The 20,818-nt window shown below is 43.8% G+C and overlaps 2 protein-coding genes across 4 annotated transcripts; one reads left to right on the top strand and one right to left on the bottom strand.

Moving 5' to 3' along the window:
- Positions 1 to 67: 67 nt before the first annotated feature.
- Positions 68 to 4,691, top strand: c10h17orf49 (chromosome 10 C17orf49 homolog). 2 transcript variants are annotated; one of them, XM_031740493.2, is made up of 6 exons: positions 68 to 378; positions 2,273 to 2,367; positions 2,640 to 2,741; positions 3,143 to 3,372; positions 3,633 to 3,737; positions 3,819 to 4,691. In XM_031740493.2, exons 1-6 carry the CDS (start codon positions 358 to 360, stop codon positions 3,881 to 3,883), a joined length of 618 nt encoding a protein of 205 aa, XP_031596353.1. In that variant the 5' UTR covers positions 68 to 357; the 3' UTR covers positions 3,884 to 4,691. The 2 variants fall into 2 exon arrangements, with proteins under 2 accessions (XP_031596353.1, XP_039474467.1); XM_039618533.1 differs by lacking the exon at positions 68 to 378 and adding an exon at positions 1,003 to 1,037.
- Positions 4,692 to 5,030: 339 nt separating this feature from the next.
- LOC116320773 (protein FAM122A) lies at positions 5,031 to 20,733 on the bottom strand. Of its 2 annotated transcripts, XR_004199475.2 has the most exons (10): positions 19,383 to 20,733; positions 18,592 to 18,676; positions 10,840 to 10,896; positions 10,656 to 10,702; positions 10,527 to 10,584; positions 10,216 to 10,280; positions 10,082 to 10,137; positions 9,914 to 9,998; positions 9,599 to 9,839; positions 5,031 to 9,501 (listed from the first exon to the last, which is right to left on the bottom strand). XR_004199475.2 is itself a non-coding variant. In XM_031740487.2 (9 exons), exons 1-9 carry the CDS (start codon positions 19,469 to 19,471, stop codon positions 9,716 to 9,718), a joined length of 666 nt encoding a protein of 221 aa, XP_031596347.2. In that variant the 5' UTR covers positions 19,472 to 20,733; the 3' UTR covers positions 5,031 to 9,715. The 2 variants fall into 2 exon arrangements, 1 of the variants encoding a protein (XP_031596347.2); XM_031740487.2 differs by having other exon boundaries at positions 5,031 to 9,839.
- Positions 20,734 to 20,818: the final 85 nt, after the last annotated feature.

Below are 20,818 nucleotides of genomic sequence, written 5' to 3'. Positions count from 1 at the left end.
AATATCCTGTGCCCATACACCCCGCCTTTTCCTGTCAATTTGTCCAATGGCGTTCAAGTTGCAAAGTCGCGCAACATTCTCTGTTTCCCGTTTGTCTTTGTTGTGATATTTACAGTTTTTCTTTCTGAATATGTAATTAATAAATGACCAAATTAAAAAGCAACTTCTCATCGGATGCGAGTCCTGCACAGCTTCGCGAGTTTAGGATCTTAAATCTCGGGAATCCCGCTAACGGAAGCCAGCTAGCTAAGCTTACAAGAGCTAACTGTAGCTACCAGCTAGCTACGGTTTGTTTCATTTGTTTTATTTTGAGATCAAAACAATAAAATAATATATTTTTTCACCTGAGGCTCAGAAATGACGTCAGCCTCTGCTAAGGTAAGGTCTCACCTGCTTATGTTTTTTTTTTCTTTTACGTAAGTGCGAAAAGTGAGCTTAAAAGCCAACTTTTAGAGAACCGGTCATGTAGCTGCACGCAGAACTCCATTCACAAATCTGTCAGTTTAATTCAATTGCTGCAGCATGAAGAAGAGCGTCATGAAATCTGCTTTAAATGTTTTTTTTCCCTAAATTTATAAAAAGTAGAGGCAAATTCAGCACATACTGAACACCCAGAGCTTTTTATTTTTGCGCAGAAATTCAGTTCTGATTAGAAGCAGTGCGGTACTATCTCCAGGGTTCGTACGGGTGCTTGAAATCCTTGAAAATGCTTGAATTCTAATGTAATCTTTTCAAGGTTTGAAAAGTGCTTGAATTTCAGATGTGGTGCTTAAAAGTGCTTGAAAACGTAACTGTATTTCATTCACAATAAATAGCTATCTGATTGAATTGTTTTCTTATCAGATAGAGAAATAAAATGAGACACAAAAGCAAAATTTCCCCGCCTGGGCTGCCTTGCGTCTGTTTCAATATGTGACCCCGCCCCTCCCTCGGACAGTCGGGGATGAGTGCGCTAACATACCTGTAGGTTGCTGTTTTAATGAGTGTTTGATGGAAAACAACAATGGCGGAGTTTGCGTTCTCCAGTCGCATGATAGGTGAGTCCTAGTAAATAATTTTCCAGTACGTGTACGTTACACATGCTATTTTTTTAAAATTATGGTTATTATTTTGCTAGCTATCAAACTCGCTGGAGAAATGATTGAAATGCACTGAGTGTGATGCAGTATGGCAGCGCTATTACGGAATATGCTGTGAACTTAGCTAACATTACTTAGCAGTAATATGAGTTAATTTACTCAAGTGAAAGCTTTAAACATTAGCCCGATACGTAACTAGCTAACTTAAGGCTTTCTGATTAACCCTCTGGGGTCGACGGACCCAGAGCCTCCATTTCAACTTGGGTCGAACGTGCGGACTTCAAGCTATATACCAGTTTTTAAATTGTGTTGATAGGTCACGTAAAACCGATGTTTTTGGGGGTTTCTGAATAAAACAGTGGCGTTTACTCGGGAAGAAACGGTAAAAACGGCGTTTTTATGGAGAGCGCTAGCAAACATGCTTTGCTTGTGAGTGAAAAAGAAAAAACACTCCTTCCCTATTGGTGGAAAAATGTACCATGTCGACCAATCAAAAAATGATACGGCAACATGTGGTATTTGGTTGTTGGGAAGAGAGAGAGCGAGTGAGTGAGCGAAAAAGAGAGAGAGAGTTTTGATACGTGAGAGATTTGTGATGTTTATCATGTTTGGAGTCTCAAGTTAGTGTGTTGTCTTGTGTAGTTAGTGTGTAGTGTAGTCATTTTGTTTTGTTTTGTGTGTCAGTTCTACTAGTGAACGTCACAGTTGCTGCAACTGTGTGCTGGAAAAGCTTAAAAAGGGACCTTGAAAGTGCTTAAAAAGTGCTTGAATTTGACCCTGAAAAAAGCGTACGAACCCTGTATCTCCTCACCATGATAGCAAGATGTGTTAAAAGTGACACTGTGTTGTTCTTATCAGAGACAAATGATGAACCAGAAACAACATTCAAAAGTAGGAACACATTACACTGACTGTAATGCAGAGAGAGTCCTGATAAATCAGCTCAGAGTAAATCTCCTGCTTTGTGCTTCACTTTTTCCTCAGACTGTTTAGAATCTGTTTAGAAATGCAGTGAACGTGTGCATATGCAGTGGTGCACACCTGATCCAGGTTTTGATAGGTCTCCATGTTTACAGTGAGGGAAACACAGCTGGTGGTGTAGCACCTGTGTGCAGTTAAAGGTGGCGTGCAGCGTAGATCAGGCGTACAGGTCACTGTTTAAATCGGCGCATTGATGGCTGTGTTTCCTGCAGGTGGGCGAGATCTTCTCAGCAGCTGGCGCTGCTTTCACCAAGCTGGGAGAGCTGACCATGCAGCTCCACCCAGTGTCCGACTCCAGCCCTGCAGGGTGAGACACACACAAACACACAGAGGAAGTGGCTGCATTACTGACACAGTGTCAGATGGTTGTGACCAAACATGACCAAAAAGGCTTAACTTTAAACTATAAACTTGTTCTTGGTGTGAATGTGAGCCTGAATGGTGAACATCGCACACATGCAGAGCTGGAGGATAAAAACACAGAGCTGTAAACGAGTAGCGTGGTTTCACGTGTTTGGACGTGAGCGGTTTGAGACGTTTGAGTTTTTCTGTGAACCGACGTCGTGTTTCTGTCCTCAGGGCCAAATGGACAGAGACGGAGATCGAAATGCTGCGATTGGCTGTGCGTCGGTTTGGAGACGACCTCAACAACATCAGCACGGTGATCAAAGAGCGCACAGTGTGAGTGTTAAAGGAGCAGTTTGCCTTTTATTAATGAAGATGTTTAGTTTTAGAACAAAAACAGGAATCAGACGAGACCACCAGAGGAAACGTGACAACACAAAAGGAATCAAAAGTATAGGAGGGCTCCACTAACGCACGGAGGTCACTTCATGTTTGCTGTTTGTGTTAAATGGATAGAGGACATAAACGTAGGAAACCCGAGTGAGACTCTGGTGTCGGGTTGTTGTTGTAGGACTGCAAACACAAGACTTATAGAAATGTCAATAAATGCTCACGTGATTCATTTAAAGGTTTCACTGTTGAATATTTTATGTTAAAAAGTTCAAACATTTCCTTTAAGGATGTAAAAAAACAGAATGAACTCTGATTGGCTGATGGCCGCTCCTCTTCCTCTGCAGAGCTCAGATAAAGAGCACGGTGAAGAGGAAGCTGTACGAGGACAGCCGGGTGCCCATTTCCTCCGAGTCCCCCAAGAAGAGTGTCAAGAAAACTCCAGTCGCCATGACTCCCACCCCGGCGCCCGCCGCGTCTGCCATCATCTCCGTGCCGACCTCACAGGTCGTGGCTTCCACAGGAATGCAGAGCAGCCCCTCCCTGGCCCCGCCCATCAAGAAGCAAAAGACAGCAGGTGAGACCTCCTGCGGTTTTCTTTGGTCTGTGTGATGTCACAGAGAGGGGATGCCACCATTATGATGATGGTTAGAAAGAAGGGGAGAAGCTAAAGCAGCTGGTTTCAGACAGGATGACTGAGGCCCAGGAGGAGATGAAGAACTGTGGACCTCTGGACTTCCTGCCACTGTGTGGTGACCTTTAACCCCCCGAGGCCTCAGACTCATCCTCATTAGCTCAGAGGTTCTCTGTTAATCCGAGCTGTCCTTCTGCCTGCAGACGTGACGCTCAGCGCTCTGAACGACTCGGACGTCAACAGTGACCTGGTGGACATCGAAGGCCTCGGAGACGGCTCGTCCAATAAGAAGCTGAACTTTGATCAAGGTCAGTGTGGCGCAGGTTTGAAGGCGTGGAGCTCCTGCACTCTCACTTCAGTTTGTCTATAAACTCCTCTTCTCTCCTCAGAGAGCCTCAACCTGGACTCCAGCCTCATCATGAACTCCAGTGACCTCCCCCTCCTGTCCCGCTGACCTCTCCAGAGCCACCTCACTTTCTCACTTTGTTTTATTTTATTATTTTTTCTCCCGATGAAGCTCGAGTCAGACTTTTCTTCTGTTGTAGTGACGCAATCTTTTTTTATTTTCAGTGAGTTTTAGTTTCAGTTCAGTTTGTGAGCATCGTTATCATGAAGACAACATTTACCTGCAGATACTCATGTGCAGACTCACCTCTGAGCCTCCAAATATGACCCCACCCCTGACTCTGACCCACACCGCCCACCTGAATGCTGCTGCAGGACGTGGTGCCAGCGGCCAACCTCCACCTTCAGAGTAAACATGATTTGATTGGTCGGAGCTTCAGCGCTCTCCTGGACGTGTGAACGCCACTACACAGTGCATGGCTCCTCCCACACCAGCATTATGAGTGCTTATCAGCATCATCATCACTATGACAACAAGCCGACCAAAAAGGCGGTCGTGATTTTTCAGATGTTTTCATGATTGGCTCATTTCAGTGTGAAGCAGCTCCACCCTGACTCTGACCCCCCACAGAGGTGACCACCGCTCTGAAGCTTTGGGTTGCCCTGACCCGGCGTCCTGCTGAGCTCTGCTCATCATGCTGACATCATCGCTCTTTTACAACTTCCTGTTCAAAGACGGCGGCTGTCTGCCGGCATTTTGATAAGGTGGTGTGGGTGGAGCTTCAAGGCTCAGAGGGGCTCGAAATGACAGGAAATCTCCTTCAGTCGTCTTAGCTAGTGCACAGCAACCATGACGGTATCCGCGGCGAGCTTTGTGACCTTTGAATTATACTGAATAAACTCGACTCACAACTGTTTGACGCATTTTTCTTACTTTGCTTTGGGGCAAACTTCGGAAAACAAAAGACACAAATCTGAAGAGTTTGTTTCTTATTAACCTGATCAGGACGGTTTGGGACAGGCTGAAGATTAAACGTTTATAACTTGATTTTCAGACAGCCTGATATTAAGTAAAGTGTGTCTGAACTGGAAGAAGAAATCGAAGCTGATAAATTTAGTAAATCTGTTTTTAAAGATTCATTTTGTGTGTCGCTCGAACAGAGCAGAGGTTCTCTGAGCGATCATCCCTCCGTGACGCTGCCATGTTGACACCAGAGTCTCGTAATAATGATGAGATGAGAACAAACTCGCCGATGTGAAGGTACAGACGTTCTTTTATTGGTATTTTTCATATACAATATAATATTTATATATATTTATAGTGTGTACATGAACGGTTTCCACTAAAGTCGTTCTTTTTCTCGTACAGCCGTGAGATCGTCTCGAGGGAATGAACACTAGAATATAGACTTTAATGTTTCAGTTGCATAAAAATACATCGTCTCATCCGTCTCATGTAGAGAAGTCCAAGTATTTACATGTGAACGTGTGACTAATGTGCTTTTAGTTCCCTTTGTCCTCAACAATAAAACTCTTAGCAGCCCTTTTGTTAAAGTCGTATCTCACTCTGGTCCTTCGTCGACTTTCGTAATCTCAGAAAAATAAAAACGGGCTTTTATCTTCATTAAAAAGTTAAATATTTCATGTTGCTGATGAGCGTGTGAGTAAAAACAATAAAACCAGCTGAAGGTCACTCTCGGCTCATGATGTACATGGAGGCGGGGCCTGTTTACTGAAACATGGGTATCAGCCAGCTGTTACCATGTGACTGACAGGGGAAGTCTTGGTCACATGATCACAGGCCACGCCTCTGCAGTCTGAAAACCCAGTTCCCGTCCTGTGCTCCCTCGTCTTTACTTTGGATGACCACAAGGTGGCGCTATGGTGTCAGGCTGAGCCAAAACATTATTTCCCACACAGGATGTTTTGTTTGTTGGAACTCAGAGGACTCCATCCACTGATGGAGACTCAGATGAAGCCTGAGTGAACTTGACCTTTGAGCTGCTGCCAAACTGAAACTCTACAGTCTGATGGAGGCGGGGGAACTACGGGGCCCCCCAAGGGTCATTTCTGACGTTTGACTCTCGGCGCTCTGCCAGAGTGAAATACTCCTTTAATACTGAAAAACCTTCAGCAAATACCTCTCTGAGAACAGCGCTCACAACCTCGCCTCTGCATAAACATCTGTCTGTGTCAGGATGTAACGGATAAAATCTTCATCTCAAACACAAAAACCTCCAATCACACTGGACATGTGCATCACATATAAAAATAAAAACATGATATTGGACTTCAGACACCTGCAGGACGAGAGTCTCGGCGATGAAACACCAAAGACGTTTAAACCAGAGTCCGTCACATTTCTGTCCCGCTACATAACACCTCTCTCCAGAGCTACCGACAGCATGGGGTGGCGTTTGTGCAAAGGTTATCTTTCTCACACACACACAGGAAGTTGTCTTAAAGCTACGGTCTGTCTGTACAGCGACTAGAATTGTGCAGCGTGTCGTGACCTCTGAGGAAAGTCTGTCCTGCTTCAGACGCTTCAAACTGGAAATGAGTCCTGATTCAGACACACTCCATGAAAAACGCTGCAGAAGAATTATTGTCGATTTAAATCTTGTTTGACACGTTTAACTTTTTAAAAAATTAAAATAGTTTTTTTTTTTCTTTTAGACATTTTAGCAGGTGAAGACTTTGGTGTGGGCCTGCTCACGAACCCTGAGCCGCCGTGTGAGAGCGCGTTCGTCTGGAACAGGACAGACTCAGAGTCGTGACAATAAAGCAAGAACAGAAAAAGCAGCAGAACTGGACAGCATTCCTTCCACGAGGTTATGTCATCAAAATGGTCAAACTGTGCAAAGTGGTGAGGGCAAAAAAAAATCTGCCTCTAAAAAAAACCTACAAAGCTTTTGTGTCTGCGTCGCCAGCGGCGACTGACGCTCAGCGGGTCGTTGTCTTTAACTGGGAATAAAGACACTTCATCAAAGAGCTTATAGAGACTATTTACAAACACGTCTCACTGAAACCTCAGGCCTGACCTTTGACCCGACTGCCACTCCTCCCAAATGAAGACATGTTCAGGCACGATGAGTGATCGTAGGAAACTGTACAACACTGTGCAAACGGTGGAAGCAGAACTGCAGCTCGTCCACATACCGACCTCTGACCCATGACCTGACCTCAGCTTTGTGCTCACATCATTATATCCAGACTGGTGAACTGGTGCTTCCAGACTGGACATTCTTACAGTACAAACCTGCTCACTGACATGTGGCGTGAACTTTGAACCTTATGGAGCCTCGACGGGTCCTTCAGCAGGGCGAGCCTTCAGGCTGGTGCAGTGGCTTGTTTTCAGATGGGTGGTCTGTCAAAAGGCTCCAGTGTACCCTTCACTTTGGTCGCTTTACATGCCGCAGGTAGCACCATCACGCAGACACGCCCACTTAACCTTGCTGTTACAGTGCAGGCAGCAGCTGCAGTATTTCCCTGAAGGACAGGGGGCGCCGCTGAGACAAAACCTCCACGTCAGGCTTGGTGGAGGAGAAACAGTCCAAACCTGACGCAAAGGCAACGTTTTTTTTTTTTTTAAGTTTGTTCAACAAAGTCTCGTCTTTTCTCGTTCTGTACCATCGGTGACTCTGAGCTTCTGCACTCACGCGGCTTTAAAATAGTGGTAAAAACCGACATGATTGTAAACGCAGGTCTACAACATGGCGGTGCCACAGCGCACTAGTTTGGAAAATTTGAGAGATGCACGACCGGCAGAAACAGCGGTCGTGACGTCAACTTTGTTGCACGGTACCGTTCAACAGGCGCTACGCTGCACTTCTGCAGGCACATGCCGTGCTTTGGTGTCATTTCGGACAGCCGTACATGTTGATTTTCGTTGCGCGTTTTGCTGTTATCACAAAAGCTCCATAAAGGTGAGCATAACAGATGTGGCTGCGTGATGACGCCACCGCTGGCGAGCAAAGTGACCGATGCGGCTGGGGTTCTTTATGGTACATGGTGCATGGACTGGCGATTGTAACGCGTTTCTACTCAGAAAGTGCAGAAAGCACTTTGTTACTACAAGCCTCACACACACTGCTTTTATTAATCATATCAGGGGTAACTCAGGGTTCAGGCTCGTGTCCGAGGGTACTTCCAACACATGAACTTTAGTATTCAGGGATCAATCCAATGATGGGCGAGCTGTCCCGCTCTACCCCCTGTGCCAAATAATCTGTGCAGAGCGACCAATCGCGTGCTGAACTGTTGCTGGTGAGACGGTTTCCGGTCAGTCTCAGAGTGTTTTGTAGTCTCGTTCCCTTCGAGGCTCCAAAGACGTCAAATAAAACTGTTCACACCACAGGCCGGCGTTACGATGGCTGCTCCACGAGGATAATACTTCATGGTAACACCACACGGCAAATACATCCAAAACCACATCAAGTTAACTGATGTTGGTAACTGTTCTTTGCTTTGGTCTCAGTGAGCTTTCTCCATAAAATAATCCTTTCATGTAACTGAATGCTGCTAACACTGAAGAACTGACCGGCCCCTCACTTTATGGGGGCCTTTACCATGCACAGTCTACCTTCCCCAGTCAAACAGCCTCAGGAAGCACTCAATACTCTAAACTCTCTGTAGGCCAGGTGTGGCTGATAAATCAGAGCAGACTCAGGTAAAATGACTGAAGTGGGTTCAACGAGTTCAATCCTAAATGTACCTCAGAGGAGGAAGAGCACGGCTTCTTTCTGCCGATTTAATATGTACAATCAAACCCTGCAGGCCGAAGGAAGGTCAGCGCACACCAGCTGCTCCAAGTATTCACATATAGATACACTATTAACAAGAAACCACCTCTGTGCTCTTACTGGAGACTGGCTTAAAAAAACAGCCTCGTATCCGGTGACAAAACCTCCAAGTGAGATCTGACCGGGCTGTCGGGATTCTTCTGGAAAACCCAGAAGGATCCAGTCTCATCCATAACTGGAAGTTTTCATTAAAACACAAAAAGTCTTTGAAGGCTGAAGTTTTGTTCAGAGGCAGAGCTTCAGCCCGCCTTCATGTGGTTTTGGGATTCGGAATGATAGCCTTGATTTGATGAAGTGCTGTGAGTCCAGATGATCATGAACACTCAGGACTTCCTCGTGTCTAAATAAACCTCATAATTTCTATGTCTTCCTTACAGAAAGATTTCTGAGATTTTACAAAAGCAACTTCAGGAAACAAAAGTTCTGCAGAAGTTTCTGAGTTTGATTCCGATCCTGTCCATTGAAGAGGAATTCAAATGTTCCTGAAGTGCCTCCAAAGACCGTCTGGACAGCGGTCTGTGTTTAAGTCCTGAATACAACTCAGGACCTCGTTTGAACTATCCCAATAATAACAATAACCGGAGAGAAACAGGAACTTCATGAGCAGCATCAGCTGATTGGTCCGTTTGGACAGGAGCCCCGATGTTTCACCCTTCCACGAGCCGAGAACTCTTCAACGTGTTTTTAAAGAAAGGAAGCCAAAGAATGGGACATCCTCTGCTTTCCTCTTCAGTCCTAATTTCTGCTCGATGTTCACGTAAGGATTACCCACAATCCCCTTCACTCCAAGCTGTGCCTGTTCAGCCTGATTACACAACCAGCGTGTCTTCAGTCCTTTTACAAGTTTTCCTGGGTTTACTTCATGATGTCACGATGACACTGATGTCGAGTCCTCTCTGCACTGTTTGATGGCAGTGGTTGTGGCCTGCATAAGGGGTGGAGCCACAAAGTGACATGATTGTGGAGATAAATCTTCAATCAGCCAATGGGGACAGCTGGAAATCTACAGAGGCGGGGCTTACAGGGACACTGGCGGATGACTGGAACAGATTTATGATGTGATGAAGGTTGAAGTTCCTCCAGCTGACGGTCAGTCTGCACCCACTGTGACGGGGTCGGGACTGGAGGTGAGGTGGTCTTTAGTGTCCGGGGTGCTGGTGGGAGGTGAAGGGGGTGAAGGAGGGTGGGGGCGAGAGAGACAGAGGGTGGGACTGAGGAATGGACCCTCCCACAGGAGGAGAGTCTGCCGCTGACTGAGAGACGCTGAGAAGAGAGGAGGAAGATCAGTTTTCAGGTTTTAGGTTTTGAACACAACGCATCTCTCAGGTGATCCTCACCTAACTGTGTAGCTGCTGCGGTGGGTGGGGTCTGTTACTCCAGCAACAAAGAGCTTCTTTGGGGGTCCATCTGACTCCACCCCCCCTGAGAGATGAGTTTTCACAGATTTACACACTTTTATTTCAAGACTGCAGAATAAGAATGATCAACAGTAAAATGCTGGTTACCTTTCCTCTTCAGCGGAGTCAACGCCGGCCACCTCACTGTGGTGCTGACCGCAGGTCTGCGGGGCAATCGACACAATCGTCAGCACAGCGGCGCAATGTATACACAATAAATCAGGCTTTGGCATTAAACAAACCTGAACCTCCTGGTAGGGCTCGGGGAGGAGTTGGGCGTGACGCCGCTGTCGTGTGACGGAAACCACTGAAGAAGAAAAAGCTCCAGTTGAAATGACCTTCATTCACTATCTGATCGGGTTTAGTTTCAGGACCCCAAGTCAGAATATTCAAACTAAATTCAAAACTAAAGCTCTTTCTTATTGGTCTAAAAACTACAATACCTATGAAGCTCAGCAGGTTAGAAAAGAATAAAGCATCCTGACAGGAAGTGCTGCTGTAAACCATCAAAATAAGAGTGAGGCAGCATGAAAACTGATGTGGAGACGCTCACCACTGATGTGTGGTTGTGCCACTGGCTGACTGGAGGAACTGGGACCAGACTGGAAGGACTGGAAGAGAGACAGAGGGTTACTAACTGCTTGTTTAAACCTCAAAGATAGAAGGAGAGCTTCTGGATTACCTGAGTCTCTGCAGAGTCCCTCTGAGCGTCATCTCCGTGTTCTCCTCCTGAGGTGAAGCAAACACAGACACTGAAGCAGGCTCTTTGATTTAAAAATAGCTTAAACACGTTGTAGATGATGCTGAGCAAATACAGAAAGAAAGTGGCGTGCTGGCGGGAAACCAAGCAGGAAGTCTGTCCTCACCTGCCTCTTGTGGTCGAGTCTGTCTCCGGTCAGAGAGAAAGGAGACAGAGGGACGAGCTGAAAGAGGAAAAAATGTGTAAAACAGGAGCTCAAAGAGATAAAAATCCAAAAGTGGAGTGAAAGGTTTATGTGAAGCTGAAATGAAGAGAGCATCATTTAAAGGACAAACTTCCAGACTGAAGACACCCGCTGTACAGGTCAGAGCTCACGAGCTGTGAGTTTGTAAGCTGTGCTGCCATCTTGTGTTTGAAGGCTGTAACTGTGCTTTTCCATCAGGCTTTGGGTCGACCCGCCTGAGGACAGAAGGCTCAGACACTGTCATTTGATTTGATTCTGTCATCACTGATTGTTTTGTAATTGATTGTCTAATCTTTTTATTCTATTTTGCAGCTGTTGACGGTTTGTGTTCTTTAATTTTATCCTGGTGTATTTCTGGCCCTGCTGTCCAGCATTCTGTCTGAACTTAAGTTAAAAAGGTGCGACATGAATAAAAGCTTTTATTATTTGATCTGAAAACTGTCTCTAGATTTTTCCAACTCTGTGTGATCTCCACCCTTTAAGACCTACCATAGAACCAAGTCTGCCAGACCTTATATTATATTTTTACATGCTGTAGTGCCATTTTTGGGAGCATTTCAAGTTGCTATACATCAATACAACCATTATAGCCCAGATTTTAATAATATGTATGCATTAAGCCCATAGTAATTACATAAATTGCAAAAAAGTGCAATAAACTACAAAAAAATTGAAAATCGTTTTTGTTTTTTTAACATATATTTCTAGTTAGAGAAATTTAAGAGGCTTACCCCTCAAAACTGTAAATACAAAAAAGTTGCACAAAATAGTTTCCCACCACAGGAAATTTATTTTAAGTGTCTTCATAGGTTTATTTTTGAAATACACCAATTTTCATATACTGCAGGAAAAACAAAAATAAATATTATAATGCAATTTTGAAAAAAAACCAGCATATGCATCAAAATAAACTATTTCCAGCAGTGCAATATGAGTCCTAAGCATCCCAGAAACGACACAGAAAGTCATTAAGTTAAACATAACTTTTAAAAACACAAGTATAGGCTCATAAGGCCACGATGGTAAAAAACTACATTTCCGCAAAATGACGTCACTTCCGGTTTCGGGCAGGTCATGGCGGGCATGCGATAGTTCACGCTGATGGACGCAGGAAGTGTTATGAACAGCTGATCTGATCGGCAAAGCGTGTTTCTGAAATATTATGTTTTTGTTGCTGCAAGCACTTTTTATGCAGTTTTTGCAAAGCTATATGTGGAAGGAAACCGTGACCTAGGGCAAGCTGATGGCATAAGATGTAAGTAGGGCTGCCACGATTAGTCGACTAGTCACGATTACGTCGACTATTAAAATCGTCAACGACTAATTTAATAGTCGACGCGTCGTTTGAAGCTTTGTAAGATCCCAAAAGACGCAGGAATAAGTAGTAGGATTTAAGAGTGTAATGACGGACTGAAACAGAAGATGGCAGCACTGCATGTACAAGGATGCCAGCTGCCGTTAAACCCCGAAGAAGAAGAAGCTGTGTCCCAGAATTCATAGCGCGGCCCTGCTCAGTTTCCAACAATGGCGGCAGCTAGTTAGTTTTAATATTACTCTTATTATCATCATCATCATCATCATCATCGTTTATTTATATAGCACTTTAAAAACACACAAGGCTGACCAAAGTGCTGAACAATAGAAACATAATAGATACCATAAGAATAATAAATACGATAAAAATAATAAACATAATAAACATAGCAAAAACAATAAAATATAAGTAAATACAAGTCAGTCAACCACTGAGTCAAAAGCCAGTGAATAAAAATGCGTTTTCAATCTGGATTTAAAAACCAGCACTGATGTCGATTGCCTAATGTGAAGAGGAAGGTTATTCCAAAGCTTAGGAGCCACAATAGAGAACGCCGGTCGCCTCTCAGTTTCAGCCGTGATTTGGGGACTGAGAGCAACAGCTGCTCAGCTGACCGGAGCGAACGAGTGGGGACATAGGGCTTCAGCAAATCAGACATATATGCAGGTGCCAGACCATTTAAAGATTTAAAACCAATAAAAGAACTTTAAAATGAATCCTAAATTCAATTGGAAGCCAGTGCAGGAGGCCAGAACTGGAGTAATGTGCTCAAATTTCCTTTTACCAGATAAAAACGCGTGCCGCAGCATTCTGTACTAATTGCAGGCGTGTCAGAGTGCCCAGTCCAACCCCAATTAAAAGGGAGTTACAATGATCCAAGCGTGAGGTTATAAAAGCGTGGATGACAGTCTCCAAGTCACGCCTTGAAAGGAAAGGTTTAACCTTCGACAGACGCCTGAGGTGATAGAATGACGATTTCACCACCCCATTCACGTGGCCATCAAAGGTAAGAGCAGAATCGATTTTTAACCCAAGATTGGTAATCGAGCTCTTCAGGTGAGGGGTCAGAGCAGCAAGGTCAACATCAGGGATATCAGAGGAACGATTCGGGCCAAACACAATTGCTTCCGCTTTTACGCTCATTAAAATTTAAAAAGTTTTGAGCCATCCATGACTTAACATCACTAAGGCAATCAAGCAGGAGTCTAATTGAGGAGCTATCAGAATGACTGAAAGGAAAATAGAGCTGGCAATCATCAGCATATAGATGAAATGAAACATTGTGTTTACGAAAGATCGCACCCAGTGGCAGGAGATACAATGAAAACAGTAATGGCCCAAGAATAGATCCCTGTGGTACACCCCATGACAGAGGGGCCACAGAAGACGATGACGAGCCCAACTTAACACAGAAGCTCCTGTTTGAGAGATATGATTTTATCCACAGGAGTGCCAAGCCAGAAATGCCCACACAATGCTGTAATCGAGAGATCAGCAGGTTGTGATCCACTGTATCAAATGCAGCAGTCATATCTAGTAGTATAAGCACTACGTGTTTACCACAGTCTGTCGCTACCAGAATATCATTCATAACCTTTATGAGAGCTGTCTCTGTGCTATGAAGCGGCCTAAAGCCGGACTGGAAAACTTCAAAGATTTGAAAGTTGTTTAGATAATCCATCAGCTGAGTGTGAACAACCTTTTCCAAGATCTTACTCAGAAAAGGAAGTTTAGAGATGGGTCTAAAATTTGACATTACTGAAATATCTGAGCCTGGTTTCTTAAGTAAGGGATGAATAACTGCATGCTTAAACTCACTTGGTACTTGACCTGACAAGAGGCTGGTATTGATTATGTTCAGAATATGTGGTCCAACAGTAGGAAACACCTCTTTCAGAAAACGGGATGAACGACATCATTCGGAGAACCACACGGTTTTAGCAGTTAACACAAGCTTCTCTAGTTCAGGTAGAACAACTGGTTGGAAAGCAATAAGCAAACTTAAACAGGGAACATGCACAGCCGGGTCAACAGAAGCTACAGTGGAGGGTCTCAAACTAGCAACCTTATCCACAAAGAAATTGAGAAACCTATTACACATAACCTCAGAAGATTGCAAAAGAACATGATCCTCTGCATTCAGTACAGAATTAATGGTATTATACAGAACACGAGGGTTATGTGAATTAGCAGCAATAAGTTGTGAAAAATAGGAGTTTTTGGCGGTCTTTACTGCCCTCTGGTAAGCTTTCCAGCTCGTCTTAAGAGCTTCCAAAGAGACGACACAGCCTGTCCTTTTTCCATCGCCTTCACATCTCCTACATTCTCTTCTAATGGCTCGAGTAAAATCGGTTAGCCAAGGGCTGGCCTTGGGTTTACACTGCCTGAGTCTTAGAGGTGCAACAACATCAAGGGCAGATTTACAAACAGAGTCCAGATGAGAGAGTAATCCATCTACGGAGGACGACTCAGAGGGACTGGACATAAGTTGTTCAAATAGTGTTGAAAAATCTTCAGCAGTATCTGAGCCGAAGGCACGATAGCATCGCGTCGGTGCAGCCCGTTTAACAACAGGACTAAGAGGAACAACGTCAAATAAAATGGGCATATGATCAGAGAATACAGCATCCTCCACATGTAAGTTACAGACAGATAACCCATATGACAACACCAAATCCAATGTGTGACCACGTTCTTGAGTGGCACATTTAACAGATTGAACAAGATTAAAAGAGTTCACCAGGTCCATGAATTCCTTAGCCAGGGGCTTCCCTGGGCAACATACGTGTATATTAAAATCACCGAGTAGCAGGACCTGGTCATACCGGGATGCACAGTCAGCGAGAAACTCCGAAAATCTTATTAATCTTTCTGGGTCACAAAATAAACGTTTAACATATTTTCAGGCGAGAATGTAGCTGTGTAAACTTCAAATATCTGCTCAGTTTATCAAGACATCACATATTTTCAAAAGTACTCCGACGTTTTCTGAGATGTCTGTTACCCACCAGCTCGATAGCTAGCTGGGGTTGAAGGCTCACTAGAGCCGGTGAGAACACCGGACTCCCGGCAAATCACTTTTAAACCCACCGCCGTCTTTCGTTACTCAGGTTAAACATGATATATAAGTCACTTAGATAACTTAAAAATGATATTGTTTGGCTTTTTTTAGTGTTTTATTTGTTCCTGAGTAAATCGGGTTGGCTGAGATTAAAGTTATAGTTTTACACAGCTGAATAAACGTCAAGCAGACAGCTGATCATCAGAAGTGTGAGATGCTCCAGAATATACTCCGGTGTCCTGTTATATTTTAGATAGCAAGGAGCAGACGGCTGAGTTTATTAAACTCCACCAAACAAACTACAAATGTCATTAAAATTTAATAAACGTATCATCTTGTCTTTATTTTTTAGTTGGCACATACCTTAAACACTTCAAGCTGTAAGCTAATGATAGTTATAAAAGAGCAGATGCATGCTGGTGAAATAAGCTGTACGTTTTACGTCCAATGGATGATGATCTGATTAGTCGACTAATCGCAAAAATAATCGGTGACTAGTCGACTATCAAAATAATCGTTTGTGGCAGCCCTAGATGTAAGTACAACTTCTCCGGTTTCATATGCAAAAAAACATTATTGCACTAGCTTACGTGGTTGCAGTGCTACCAGGATTTAAAAATAGTTACGCAAAATGGAGCATGCCCACTCCGACCGGCTTTAAAGGGTTAACTTCAGAACAGATGCAGCTAAAGTGCTCATCACAGTTTAGTCTGACTTTAATCTCTGTTTGTAGTCCTGCTGTGTTCTTCGAGGATCCAAACAGGAAGTCGTGACTGGATATTTGCTGCTGATCTTTATGGTGAAGACAAAAGTACAAAAACAAAGTTACAGAGAAGTCGGAGGAAGATGCGGTGTTTGGCCCAGCGTCTATGATGATCATCAGATTAGAAACTAGTGTGAGCCTCTGCTCTGTGTTTCAACGGCAGATTAAAAAGTCAAATGTGGTGCTTAACTTATAATTTCTCCTCAGTACTTGAACATTTTGAGTTAAAAGTATGTTGAACTGTAAAATATGAGTGCAGTTGGCTCCTCGTTTCCTTCTGCAAGCGTTCGAGCAGTCATGAACATCGGCATGAGGTGCAGTTAGGGGAGCTGTGATGGGTTAACAGGGCTCTAGAGTGCGACCAATTTGGTCGCGAATGCGACCAAATTTTTCAGTGGTGCGACTAAAAAAAAAAATATTTGGTCGCACCGGTGCGACCAAATATTTTCAGGTAACAAAAAAAAAAAAAAAAAAAAATCTCTGCAACTCTCCGTGTGGTCAACAACAGACACACATTATGCCCCTATCGTGGACTAAACCAATCAGAGATAGTCAGGGGCGGGACCTCTCCGATTGGCCGTGGTCCAGTTGAAAGTGCAGGTGGAAGAGGGAGGTGAGTAGCTTGAATAAAGCGATATCGATTCATTAATGGATTCCACACAAAGACGTAAACACAGAGCGGACCCGACGCATCAGAATCAGCTTTGTCTTTCTCGGCTTCTCACCCCACGGCTGAACACGGACACGCTGTCGGAGCTCAGTGATTCTGATGCAGCGGGTCCGCGCTGTGTTTCCGTCTTTTTGCGCTGATTCTGAGCTGCAGGTTTTGTCTCCCCAACCAAAATTCGCCGAGCCAGCAGCAAAAGAAGCAGCAAACTACGCTTCACATTTGATCAATGTCGTCATGAATTCCCTCTGACTTTTGCTGTTTTGCTTCCACCACGATAAAAATCACACTTCATGCACAGCTCTCTCTCTCTCTCTCTGTACTTCAAGAACAGTTTCCGTCTCAAATCTCTGTTTTCTGCATTATTCATTGGCTTATTACCCACCAGTCTACCGTTGTTTACAGCGCTGTCGGCCGCTGTCTTTTTCTTTTCTTTTTTTCACTTAATGACCTCGGACAAGAAAGCCTAATTTCTGCTGTTCAATACTGAAGAAATTTAAACTTCTTAAAATTATGCAAAATTGCAGAATATTTTTAAGGTTATCTGCTATAAAACGCCAGACCAGGAAAATCTCCTTCATGTTTTCTGTGTTTTATTCTCAGTTACTTTGACACAAAGGCATCTGCTGTGATGTTCACAATTCTGATGAAGTCTCATGTGTATCAGTGCTGATAAATGATCAGAATTATAATATTTCTGACTGTCTGAGGCTAAACTGAATCGAATCAGGACTTTGAGAACCGGAATCGAATGGATTATAGAAATCAGTGATGATACCCAGCCCTAGTGAGCAGCCTAGGCGTGACAGAAGTGGATGTAGCTGTGGGTAATAAGAGGAGATGAAAAGAACTATTGATAACTTTTGTGTTAAGTTAAGGCCTGATCCGTCTGAAATTCATAGCCAGCTCTGACACGGTGCCATCAATCTTTGAATGCTGAAAAAGCAGCAGTGTATCCAGAAAACACATTATATGCTGCAATAAATGCACTGCCCAAGTGTCCCCTCTCCCCACTGCCTTTCAGCAGCAGGCAGCAGCAAACAGGTCGTCAGAGGAGCCGAGATGATGATTAAGTTTAACATTTTCTACAATATTGACAAAGCAATTTAAGCACAAGTTTGTTAGTTAATAATTTAGAAATGAATATTGTCTGTATGGACTTCCCCCCCCCAAAGAAAGTGCACATGTAAAACTGCGGTGTTAAGCGATGCGGTTGAAAAATTTGAGTGCGCCTAACTTTTGTGCCGGTGCGCCTAAATTTTTAAAGTTAGGCGTACCGGTGCGCCCATGGCAAAAAGTTAGTCTAGAGCCCTGGTTAATGAGACCTTCCAATTTAAGCCCTTGATAAAACCTTTAATATCCAGATCAGATGGTATTTCTGAAAGCTGGTGCACCTGTCACATCTGGTTCCTGTGCAGCTCTCCGTCTCTTCTGGTTTCAGTTTCGGTCGACCTCTACAGCTCAAAGGAAACACCTGACTCTTCAGATCAGAGGATCAGGTGTGTTTAAACACTGTTTTATCTCACTGTTCACTCCCCGACTCAGCTGACTGTTTTTCCTCAGCGTGTGGTCTCTGGTGAAAAACATTTAAAAAACGATGTGACCTCACCACCTGCTGTTTAATAACACACCACAGTGACTGTTTGAACCCACTCCTCATCCTACTGAGGTAACGGGCCGACTTCAGGGTGAAGAGAGGAGGTGGCTGCTAAATTTACCATGAAGTAAATGAGACAGGATCCAGAATTCACAGGTTAGTCCAACAAGTTCGTCCAGCAGACTCAGCTCTGACACAGAGCTGGAAGAAGCCGATTATGAACATCTTCCGATAAATAAAGTTTCTGCAGAGCCGTATTAGCGCTACTGACCTGCGAGGGACAGCTGGGGTTGATGGAGATGCTGCTGCGTCTGTACCGAGCTGAAGACATGGGACTGAAGACCGTCATCGCGTCACTGAGAGAGAGACCAATAACGTGATCAATAAGATAATCAATAACCTCTCGTGTATTTGTCACAGAGCCGAGGTTTGGATATTTAAATATATAAATAACTCTATTTATTGGCATCAGTATCTTAAACATCTGAACAATTATGTTAACATTTTATTCTCATATGTTCAGAGTTCAAACTGATTCTTTTTGCCCTCATGGTACATGTTACTTTAAAATCCTTTTAATGGTTTTCAAGGTACAAAAATCAAAAAGGATGCCACGAGTGTTTTTTTTATCCAAGCAACTGGAGAACTTTTTAATTTCTCATATTTACATTTTTTAGATTTGCAAATTATGTCATGTGTAAATAAACTGTAGTTTAAACTAATTATAGACTATAGTGGCTGCTACTTTAAAGCTAAGATATTATTAATGACAGCAGAAGATTACCAAACATAAAAACAGTAGCAGCCACTATATTTACCTTTTTTTTAATATATATTTCTATAATTATCATGTAGAACTCTAAGTGATAACAAGGTAAGTAGAATAAACATTTAATTTTACTACATCACACCAAGCATGAAGCCGAATAAAAGACCCAGAACTGTTGTATTAAGATGACTTACTTTAACTACTAAACTGATACCTGCGAGCTTTCTGTGATCAATACATTAAAATTTAAGGTCTTTTGGTCGGAGTTCAATGTGTGGTGTAGTACCACTGACCTGACACTCGTGATCATGGGGGCGCTGTTCGACCTGCGAAGTGCCCCGCCTCCTGCGCCTGCGCACTGGTCCACTTCCATCCGTTCCATACTTTGGTCCACAGGCCCAACTGCGGCTGCGCCGTCTGCCGGCCTTCAACCTCTCGACGGCGGCTACGGGCTCTACTTGAGCCCGGTGGAAGCCCGACCCGCAGGCCTCGCTAGCAGCAAGCCCAGAGCCGCCGAGTCAGCGGGCGGTACAGCGAAGCTCTCCTCTCTTTACCGCATCTCCTCACGAAAATCTTATTATCCGCGCGTGACTGCGGGCTACGGCGACATTTATGACCCACAGCTGGCTTCACTTGCTGTGCCGCTAACGTAATTTTTTACGACTGCGTAAAACCACGAAAAACACGCAGAAACAGCCGCGATAAAGTTCCCTAAATGCGCCCAGCAGAGCCTCCTCCTGGGCTCGGCTCTGCGGGGAAACTTTTAATCCGCGCAGCTGACGCGACTTTTAGGATTAGCTGCGGAGCTAACAGCAAAAACCTCCAGAGATCAGAAAACCACTAAGCACCCGCGCCACACGGTCCGAGGCGGGAAGGTCCGCCTGTCCCCGGGAAGAGGCGGTCACGCAGGCCCCGAACCCACCGAGCACTCCTGCGGAGGAGCCGCGAAAAGTCCGAAAATTAACAGTTTGAAAGATTTTTACAACATAGTCCTTCAACCAAATACAGCTAGTTCACCAACTGTGGAAACAGCGCCGCCGGCCGGCTACAGTGGGAACTGCAGCCTGCCATGCAAACATTAAAAAAAATGTTCTGTCCTCTGTTTCTTCCTCCAAAACTCAATAGATGATCCTACATGACAAGCATTTCCACACGTTAACACAAGATCCATCAATATTTAATACACTTTAAAAAAATATAAATACCTTTAATTTAGTGAAGAATTTGTCATTTTTTTATTGTCCAACTGGTTAATCCAGCTCACACCGATTTTTAATCATTATTATTATCATTTTTAATAATTCTAATCTACAGAACAACATGTGATATTATTGTCATTGCAGTCATAATTAGTAAAAGAGTACAATGATATTAGAAAATTGTCATGTCAGCACTAAACACAACACAGTAAAGTTTAAAGTGGATAAAAAGTGCAAAAAGGTATGACTTAATAAATTCAAGAATGGATGTTTATTGCACATTATTGCCCCCCAAAGGTCCAGGGAGGTAGCCAATCAGGCCAGCTGTTAGCACTGATTAGGGCTATTGCTAGGGCTGGGTAGCAATTTCTATAACTGATTCAATTCAGACTCAGACAGTGAAAAATATTATAATCTTGATCATTTATCAGTACAGTCCATATTTTTATATCTATGTATAAACACAAAGCTGACACTTGTGAGACGTCAGAGGTGTGAGCATCAAAGCAGCATGTCTTTGTGTCAAAGTA

Source organism: Oreochromis aureus, linkage group 10, assembly GCF_013358895.1.
Source record: "Oreochromis aureus strain Israel breed Guangdong linkage group 10, ZZ_aureus, whole genome shotgun sequence".
In the NCBI taxonomy this organism is placed as follows: Eukaryota; Metazoa; Chordata; class Actinopteri; order Cichliformes; family Cichlidae; genus Oreochromis; species Oreochromis aureus.
This window is presented reverse-complemented; position numbering and strand designations above follow the sequence as displayed.

Excerpts from the sequence above, each read along its gene's own strand:
- c10h17orf49 (XM_031740493.2), top strand. The coding sequence starts at position 358 with ATGACGTCAGCCTCTGCTAAG. Across the intron at positions 3,373-3,632 it reads CAAGAAGCAAAAGACAGCAG|ACGTGACGCTCAGCGCTCTG; the intron begins GTGAGACCTCCT and ends TTCTGCCTGCAG. Across the intron at positions 3,738-3,818 it reads GAAGCTGAACTTTGATCAAG|AGAGCCTCAACCTGGACTCC; the intron begins GTCAGTGTGGCG and ends TTCTCTCCTCAG.
- LOC116320773 (XM_031740487.2), bottom strand. The coding sequence starts at position 19,471 with ATGGAACGGATGGAAGTGGACCAGTGCGCAGGCGCAGGAGGCGGGGCA. Across the intron at positions 10,585-10,655 it reads GGGACTCTGCAGAGACTCAG|TCCTTCCAGTCTGGTCCCAG; the intron begins GTAATCCAGAAG and ends TCTCTCTTCCAG. Across the intron at positions 10,281-10,526 it reads GGCACAACCACACATCAGTG|TGGTTTCCGTCACACGACAG; the intron begins GTGAGCGTCTCC and ends TTTCTTCTTCAG.